General features: G+C 32.1%; 2 protein-coding genes across 2 annotated transcripts; both read left to right on the top strand.

Moving 5' to 3' along the window:
- The first annotated feature begins 667 nt into the window (after positions 1-667).
- On the top strand, positions 668-2,212 carry LOC105138803 (F-box protein At2g27310-like). Its single transcript, XM_011045027.1, has one exon. The coding sequence runs from the start codon at positions 848-850 to the stop codon at positions 1,862-1,864; it is 1,017 nt and encodes a 338-aa protein (XP_011043329.1). The 5' UTR covers positions 668-847; the 3' UTR covers positions 1,865-2,212.
- A 1,944-nt stretch (positions 2,213-4,156) lies between these two features.
- Positions 4,157-5,041, top strand: LOC105110867 (photosystem I subunit O-like; the record flags this gene model as incomplete). Its single annotated transcript, XM_011006051.1, has 4 exons — positions 4,157-4,292; positions 4,396-4,468; positions 4,605-4,784; positions 4,899-5,041. Coding segments are annotated over 4 exons (480 nt in total), but the record flags the coding sequence as incomplete, so codon positions are not given.
- Between the last annotated feature and the right edge of the window lie 4,945 nt (positions 5,042-9,986).

Raw genomic sequence — 9,986 nt, 5'->3', positions numbered from 1 at the left:
GGTAGTGTCAAATCGTAGAGCTTCAGGTCTTGAAGAACTGGTTTTGTTTTTAGTTTAAAGACGGGGAACTGATTTGTAGCCAGCCCTCCATTTTTGTTTGTTTTTAAAGCTTTCCTATGGTTCATTGAATGCAAGATGGATCCTTTTTCTAACTATTTTTGTGCCCCCAAATGGTTTAATTTTACAGTCATAATTAGATTACTATTTTTTTGCGTGTGCCCGCTCTTAGAAATAACAGTGAAAAGCTCGGCTAAAAGTGCTTTGGGAATATATTTTTTTGGCAACTTTTAAGGAAAGCATTTAAATAACTTTTTTTTTTTTTTCAAATACATGAAAAACACATGGATGGTACACAAGAGAAAGCGGTCCGAATGACTGGAATTCCCCAAGTGATTGATTAGCACATGTTAATATTATCAAATTTGTTTAAAACAAGTTGAGAAGAGAGCAAGGATAGATCAGATATAAAATAATTCGGGTTTAATTCTTTTTTTTTTAATTAAGAAATGAGAATCTTACTCTGTTTTTTTTTTTTTCTCTCTCTAATAACTTGTTATTTTATAATATTAATAGTAACAATATTTCAGGACCAACTTTCACGACCTCCTTTGTAGTCCAAACTTTATGATAACTTAATCAGGAATTTTATTATTATATTATAAGAAAAACCGTCACGGGACTTTCACAATAAAAGAGATTAACGCAAGGAAGTCTAGCAGGAAATTCCTCAATAAGATTATAAAAATCCACCCTTGACTCTCCCAACCCTCCATTGAATAAGATCCTTTCCTCTCTTCGCTCGGCTCAAACCTCCACTCTTGAAAATCTTCTAACTTCGTCAGCATCAATGGTTGCTCTCCCCACACCACCACCACCAACCACCATTCAAGGTGGAACCATCTCTACTCTACACCCTGACATCCTCCAAACCCATATCCTCACCCTCCTCGATGGCCCAACTCTAGCTGCTACAGCCTGTGCATCATCAGAATTGCATGCTCTCTCCACAGAAGAAAAACTCTGGCAAAAAATCTGCACTTCCACTTGGCCATCTATTAATGATCCGATTGTTAGAAGCATCATCCCCACCTTCCCTTCTGGCCACCGGTCATTTTTCTCGGACTCATATCCTCTCCTCCACCACAACCACCATAGCTCATCGTTTCCGACTACAAGCACTGAATGCTTTGTCTCAGCAGTTGATATTTACTACAAAAAAGTTCCAATTTTCTCGAAAGTTGAAACGACTGAGACCTTGTCTGATTGGTTCAAGAGCTCTCCCTTCAGGCTCGACTTACTCGAGCCCAAAGAGTTTGTGCAGACATGGATACAAAGCCAACAAAGTGAAAAGGAATTGTCCGTGGAGCAGCTTGAAGAGAATATAACGTTAAGTTGGATCTTGATCGATCCAAAAGGGAGAAGGGCCATGAATTTGTCAAGCGAGAGGCCGGTGTCAGTGCAGAGGCACTGGCTAACTGGCGAAGTGGTGGTGAAGTTTTCCATCATCATGGCCGGAGACGGGGGGGAGAAGGAGTATGTGGAGTGTGGAGTGATGGTTTGTTGTGGGGAGAAGGAAGGAGGGGAGGTGGAGGTGAGAGAGGTAAGTATGGTAATGGAGGATATGGAAGGGAAGAACTTGACTGGGAAGGATGGTTTGGTAATTTTGCAAGAGGCAATGGAGAGGGGGGAGAGGAGGAAAGGGAAAGGTGGCGAAGAAGGGAAAGGAAGGTACGAGGAATTTGTTGAGAGGAAGAAGGAGAGGAAAGAAAGGATGAAGAAATTGGAAAAGGCTCTGGACATGGCTTGCATTGCTACAGGGATTGCTGTTTTTGTGTCCTTTTGGACCTTCATTTTGTTTAGATAAAAAGAAGAAAAAGAGAGAGAGAGAGAGGAAAGGTAAAGTTTTTTATACATAGTAATGGTAATTAATGTTTATAACAAAGAAAATTAGAGGGAAGTAAAGAGAAATTGGGGAATATTGACTATTTAGTAGTATTTATCCATTCATTAATTATATTTGAAAGGAACAGAAAGAAGATAAAGCAACGGTCCAAGTGCTGTATAGGTTTGAACAAGGCATGCTACCTGTTGAATTATCAATTGGATTGGCTCTAAACAATTTCAAGTCAGTGAAGTTGTCTGTTTGATTTTTGACTTGGTGTCCTATTTCCAAACTTTGATTATCTATCTATTCACTGTGTCTTCTTGTGAATTTCCGGTGTTCTTATATGATGGCGGGCAGTTTATGCAGCACGAGAAAGTTGAAACAATAACAGATTAACGTATCCATCTTATAACTAGATAATTAATCATAATTCGTGTAAGAGATTGATATGACATCAAAAACTTTTCTTCATTTATCGAGTTAAAAATCTTAGACCAGACTAGTATTAAGAATATGAAAGAAGAAGAAGAAGAATTCTGTGGATACATTTCTTCATTAATGCATATCCACACAAGTCCCTTTTGAATCAAGTTTTTGGTACATCATATCCATGGGATTGCAAAAGCTTAAAGTGCTAAAAAAGAAAAAGAAAAAGAAACAGGGAGACCATTTTGCTAATTTTATTATATATCACGGCTGCTCTGCTGTTGTCATTTTTGTTTTCATTTCATCTTAGAGTGTTCTTGCACCACACATGAACACACACAGCTAATTATTGGCAGAAGAAAGGACGATGTCACAGCAGGCAAGAAGCCGGCCAGTAAGTTATGACAGTTGAGTGGTTTGAGAATTATTTATGCTGCACTACGACACGTAAGTTATAGCTATGCCGGCTTCTTGCCATCATTGCCTTTGTGGCCACTTTTGCTGCTCTGTGTTTTTTCTCCCCCCAATTCAATGAATCTGTTGCCAGCACCTTAAAGAATCGAGAGACGCATTTCGACAATATCTTGGGATATAAATGCGTGCGTTTAACATAAGAGCGATATAAATATTAAATAAATATGTTCTTAGAATAGTTTTAAAATGAATTTCTATTCTTTCAAATAAGAAAATATAGAAAGATATTAGTCTATTTATCTCTATTTCCGTCTCTTATGTTGCCTGTATACAAGCTTGTAAATGAAATTGTTTCTCTTTAATGCTTTCATGAAACAATTTCTCTAGCTGGGGCACTCTGTCCCGGACTTCTCAGGGCTAGAGCGGGACTCATTAATTCGACACCCCAGACACAGCAGCCTTAAACACAATTTGACAGTCTTTTGCCCGATCTCAATCTGGGCCATGTTCAGCCCATCTTCACTCCTCCACGTTCCCCAAGTAGAGAGTTTGTGGATAGCATTCTCTTCCGTGTCAAATCAAACCATTTTTGTATAAAAAAAAATATTTATTCTATAATAAAAAATATTTATTTTAATATTTTTAAATATAAATTTTTATTGTGTGAAAAATTAAGTAATAGTGGATAAACTATCTTATTTGGATTTCTAATATTATTATATAAATATTTAAAATATCAAAAGATAACATTTAAAGTTTTAAATTTGGAACTTAATATGAATAATTATATTGTTTCATGAATAGTTATACTGTTTGATGAAAAATCATATTATTTTATTAACAATTATTAAATTTGAAACTTAATATGAATAATTATATTATTTCATGAATAGTTATACTGTTTGATAAAAAATCATATTATTTTATTAACAATTATATTGTTTGATAAACAACTATAATATTTCATTAATAATCATATTGTTTGATGCATAATTATAGTGGTTCATCAACAATCATATTATTTGATGAACAATCATATTGTTTTATCGTTATGTTTTAAGTTTATAAAAATATGTTACTACAAAAAAAAAAATAACAACAAAAAATATATATATTTTTTTCTTGATTTTATCTTTTCATTCTTTTACAGATTTAAAAAACTTAATTATATCCTAAAAATATTATCTTTATCTAATACAAATAAATATTTTAAAAATAGTATTTTTACGCCTCTAAACCAATCCTCTATCTATTTTCATTCTAAACTTTAATAATACTTTATTTGTGCATCTCCTACGTGGCAACACGCCATTGATCCACAGCACATCCATGCAATCTTTCTCTTCCAGAAAAAAATCTCCTTCTCATACAGAACAAAGTCCTCTGACCCCGTCGATCACCACCACCACCGTTCGTTATCGGTACAGTTAAACCTTCCTCAGCAACAAAACTACTAAGGAATCATGGCAGCCACATTTGCTAGCTTATCAGCTGTTACAGGGTTGGGCAGTAGCTCACTTTCATCCCCTTCTCGGGCTTCTTCGCCAAAGAAAATCTGCCAGCTCAGGTACTTTCTTAAGCAATTTACTTCTAATTTCTTCAAGCTGAGAAGGTGAGTTTATCACACTGAAGGAAAGCATATCAATTTACTTCTAATTTAATATTTTCAGGATTTGTGAAATCTCCGGTGGCAGCTGGAAGCCCCTTGAGGCTAGCAGGTGCTCATGGAGGAAAGTTCATGTGGTAAGTGCTGAATGTTATAATAATCATGTTTTTTTTTTGAGATTTGAGATAATCATGCAGCTACTTTTTGAAAATTTGATCAATTAACTGTAATTAATGGCTGTTTAATTTGTTTTTCCTTAATTCTTCGTGTTAGCTTTGAGAGGGATTGGCTGCGCAAAGACCTGAATGTGATAGGGTTTGGATTGATAGGGTGGCTAGCACCATCAAGCATACCAGCAAACGGCGGCAAGAGCTTGAGTGGTCTCTTCTTTGAGAGCATTGGTACTGAGCTTGCTCACTTCCCTACACCTCCTCCCCTCACTTCCCAGTTTTGGTAAGCACATAATTAATTAAAAATCCTGCTTTGTCAAATGCTCACTCAAGGAGTTCTAATTAAGACTATAAGATAAGGTGCAAAGGGTTGATTTGAGTCTTAAAAATCGAGCAGGTTATGGCTGGTGACTTGGCACCTAGGGCTATTCATTTGCCTTACATTAGGGCAAATTGGCTTCAAGGGAAGGGCTGATGAGTACTTCTAAACTAAAGTACTAGCTAGCCTGCCTTTGCTTGTAATCTATATATGCATGATATATATATAGACACACACACACACACACACTTTTTTCTCTTCCTTGGTTATACGTACACTGTTTGTATGTATAATTAATGAATCATGCATCTAGCTAGCTAGCCATGATCCAATTGAAGGGTAAAAAAAAAAAAAAAAAAAGGAGCGGGCGAGGAATTGTTCCCATTTTTGTGTTGCATACATTATTGTTTGGGGGTAAAATATTGCTAAAAAGGAAAAAAAAAATGCATTAAGCCAAGGAAAACGCCTCTGTTTATCATGATAATTTAATCCAAATTTTCTGAATATCACTTGACATGAATAAATAGGTTTTTTTTATTGATTATCTTACTTATAAACAATAGATAAAATATAAATATTATCAAACTCGAATTGAAACACAATTCAAACTTGATCATAGATATATATTTGTATTATATAGATATATATATGTAAAATATCTATATTTTTTTTAATATAATATATATGCATCTCAATATTAATATAATATATGTATAATACTTATAATTTTGTTATTATGTTTGTGTGTGTATCACTATTTTATTTTTACATTGAATATATAATAAATAATATTTAAATAATAAATATCCAAATTAAAACTCAATAAGTAAGATTTGAATATCATTTTTTTTTCAAAATATATAATGAATAAAATATAGATATAATATAAAATTTATCCATAAATAGCCATCACCGTCGCTTCTGAAAATTATTAGCTATGCTCTTTTGACCATATCGAGTCATGAAAATGTTTAAATAATTAATTGTTATAGCTATTTCTTATCTTGCATAATTGTAACGTGCAAGTTCCATGGACTTAATTAGCTATGATAGATTGCTCTTTTTCTTTGAGAATATGCTTGCAATCTCGCCATACCTTTTATAGAATAAAAAAAAGATAAATCTTGAAATACGAAAATCCTGATCTCATAGAAGCCGACATATGACGCCGCGATTTGAGCCCAGAATGTGAAGTGGAGATTTGGGCACATTTATATATGATTAATGACCCTCCTGTAGGAGAATAACAAAATTATGAGAACATAATTCACGATATCAAAGTTATTCACCATATCAAAGTCATTTAAAATAAATAGAAAAGTGATGAAATAATACTTTATTAGTATATTTTTTATTAATAAATATTGGATAAAAAAATATATAGATATAATTTTTCATATATTCTTGAGTAGTTTGGGCCAATACATGTTAGTATCAAACATGACTTAATAAAAATACGGTGAGTCTGGTGTTAACCAGATCCATTCTTAAGTGAGCTTTATAGTGTATCAAACCTCGTCTTGAGTGAGTTTAAATATATCATAATTTATTATGTATCTATCTTTTAGTTATATAAAATAAGTAGGATATATCTTATAAATAACTAAAAATATCACAAAGATAAAGTTACATTGCATCTTTTTTCTCTACTAAAAGATAAAATTTATGAGTTATAAATACATTATGAGACATTTAAAATAAATGTTCATGATCTTCATTCTTTACTATATATATATATATATTTTCAGAGTATATTTCTCTATAATATTTAAAATTTTCTCTTTATATTAAGATATTTATTTAAGTATAAGAGTTACTATCTCTATCAAAAAAAAAAATTATTAGTATTAATTATAAGTCACGTTATTCTACTGGGTATCAAATATAAATTATCAATCATTTTGATTGTAATAAATAAATGAAATTACTAGAATTAATTAATTAATTGACTATTCAACCTTAAAATCTTATTCTTAAACTACTTAAATTTTTGGTACATCATCAATTATAAAACTCATTTTATTTTTAATTAATTTCAATACAAATATTTTTCCAAGCATGTGTGGGCGTCTGAATTAATTTATACCATGGCCACATGTAATGGTACTCATAACAATAGTTGATTATGTTTATAATATATTAATTAAATCAAGAAGACAAGAGGGTCATTATCTAAAATAAGGAAAGAAAGCACAAGAAACCATGTTATAATTATCTAGCCCGGAAAATACCAATTGAATGCAGCCAATACACGATATTACAAAGTTACTAAACCCCAATACAAACCCGTAGATTAACCCAAATTCATCCCGTTAAATCACAAAAACACTGTTTAAAAAAATTTAAAATTTAAAAATTAAATTTTGAATCATTTGAATTTTAAATTAATTTATTAGACCGGATTTAATAACAGTAACTGTGGATAATAATAAAAAATACTATTAATTTCGCCCCAGTTAATTCAGTCGGGAATATTAAAACAGGCAAACAAAATTATGACTGGCCAACGCATGAATGATTAAAGTAATATGTGTATTAACGTGGTTCAATAATCCTTGTCCACGTATTAATCCATGTAAAATCATAGGTCAAGAACACGACCGGACAATATGACAACTACTTATCATGTCTTAACTGGCACAGACATTTTTAATACTATATGGGTTAGTTTTCATTTATACACAGGTACTTCTCTTGATCTGCTTACTTCTAGAATGATTTAGCAGGAGATCGAATAATCCCACCCACAGAAGATTCTGTAGATTTTAAAAAAGAATCTTATGTTATACATCATAAGAACATAGAGAAACTTCCGAAATTAAAAAATAGAGATCATTTAATTTTTTTTTAAATCCCCCTTTGTATATATCCAAATTCAATCACCTTTAATATTTTAAACTTTCCTTTCTAGATATTGTAATTAAGAACATTAATTAAGGGTATCTTAGTGCAAGAGAGATTTTCTATAATTTAATGTAAAATGGGTTTTTGTTAAATATTTTTAAAACCTTTAGATGGTTCATCATCTAATTCCACAATATCTGATGAAAATTATTTTAATTGATCCTAAATCAAAATTTATCTCATTTATAAGAAGCTTTAATGGTATATATAAAATAAAATTTACTTTTGATTTTAAATAATTTATGAAATCAAAAAGGTATCAAATTCAAATTCTGATATATATCAAGATTTCAGAGAGTAGAAGCAGTACTATTCTCGTTACATGATTTAAAGATTTAATGAATCTTGAGAAACAAAAAAATAAAAATAAAAATAACTTTCTTAAAAAACACATAGTAAATGCTTGTAAAAAAGAAAAAGAAGAAGCTTTTAAACACAATTGTGTTCTTGATTAATTGTATCTTTAGATTTGTCCATGATTTGTTGTTATATTATAACACGTTTTGGCAAAAACATTTAGTATAATTATAAAAGATAAAAGAAAAAAAGGGATTGCTGTCGTGTTGTGAGTAATTACAAACGAACTCTAATTTCTTGTTAATATATTTATTTTTATTTCTTGGTTACAAGTGGAGGGTTAAACTAAATAACCCAAGTTTATTTAAAATATTATTATTTTAATTTTTTTAAATTAAACTAAATTCTGATATATGGGATGTATCAAATTCGAGTAGGTAAACTTTGATTTAATTTAACTTAAAACTTCATCCAAATTATTAGGTTAATAGCTCGACTGTAATTAATAACACTGCAAATTTATATGTAATGAGGAATCTCGAGGGCCACCATCACCATTCAATGAGAGATCAACTAACGATGCATCAGCTGATCTTGATCATGACTATAATGGATACCTGAACCACCTGATTTATTTTCTTTGGTAGAAAGATAGGGTCATTTTAATGCCCTTGGCAGGCAGTAAACTAGCTAGCTGGGTATACCTTTACTAAGAGACAAATGGTGGGGTGGCCCTCCCTCCGTCCAACAGGATCTGGGTGTCCTTTTGTCCCTAACCTTGAGTGCCGTTAGTGGGTCCTGATCACGTTCATGGCCCTCTCACCTCCCTTCCTCCATCGCACTGGTTCTTTGCTTTTCTTGACCGCATGATCAGATGGCAGTGGTACTCGTTTTTTACGATCAGTATTTGTCTTAATTTTCCTCAACAGAGAGGATACATATCAATGGATTTCTAATAAAATGCATGGTGGTCAGGTAGCAGCTTTCATGGAGGCAAAATTAAGCAGAAAACCTCCATTGATTGCAAGATGTCTTTTATCTTAAAGATTTTGATTTCCACAATTTCATCTCAGTACTTCCATCGAAATGGAACCATCCATGCATGTGGTTTGTCGATCAAATATGTATAGACAACGGGAAAATCAAGGGCAAAAACTTTAGTCGGAATGAGCTTTCTCCTCCCTCAGCACCCAACTCATTCATTGAGCTCTTAATTTGCTGTTCTTGGATTCGACTACATTGATTGAGGTACTGGCGCCGATTGAACGGTCTCTGGAATTATTGCTCTTGTACATTTTCCCATCTGTCATCTTTGTGTAGAAGCCCTTGCTTTAGTTTTAGTTTTAGTTTTTTTTAATTTCTCTATCCATACAACGTGACATGGTAGGGCTATGTTGTGGGATTGGAGGACAAGGTTGTATCCGATCATGTGTCTTCCCAGAGTCGCAAAGAAAATGTCAAAGGAAAAAATGAATTGATTTTCGGCATGATAATCTTATTTAATCAATCTTGCCGACTACTTCGATCTTCAAGATCAGGTGCTAAGCCCCTTAATGAAATATTTTTGTTGCTTGACATTGAAATTGTTCTCTCAATCAAAATTACTAAATGTTACCTCCTCCCATGGTTTGTTCAACGCGCGATTTATGGATCAAGACGATGTTATTTCAAGAAAAAAATAAAATAATAATATTTTAATTTAGTTATTTTTTAAACCAAATCAAATTTTGATTAGTTTAATTTCTACTTGTTTTTATTTTTTTTTAAAAATATCCCATTAAAAATTAAGTTATCTATTGATATGTTTGAATCAATCTTTTTTGAAAATACCCCATTACAAACTAAGTTATCTATTGATATGTTTGAATCAAAACAGTCACCTATCATCGTTTGTTTAAGAAACCCTACTTCAATTTCAATTCATTACGAGATGCAGCAATCAATCAGTTTCAAGCCACATTCAAT

Source organism: Populus euphratica, unplaced genomic scaffold (genome assembly GCF_000495115.2).
Source record: "Populus euphratica unplaced genomic scaffold, PopEup_1.0 scaffold3.1, whole genome shotgun sequence".
Classification (NCBI taxonomy): domain Eukaryota; kingdom Viridiplantae; phylum Streptophyta; class Magnoliopsida; order Malpighiales; family Salicaceae; genus Populus; species Populus euphratica.
Note: the sequence above shows the minus strand (reverse complement) of the source record. Positions and strands in the feature narration are given on the sequence as shown.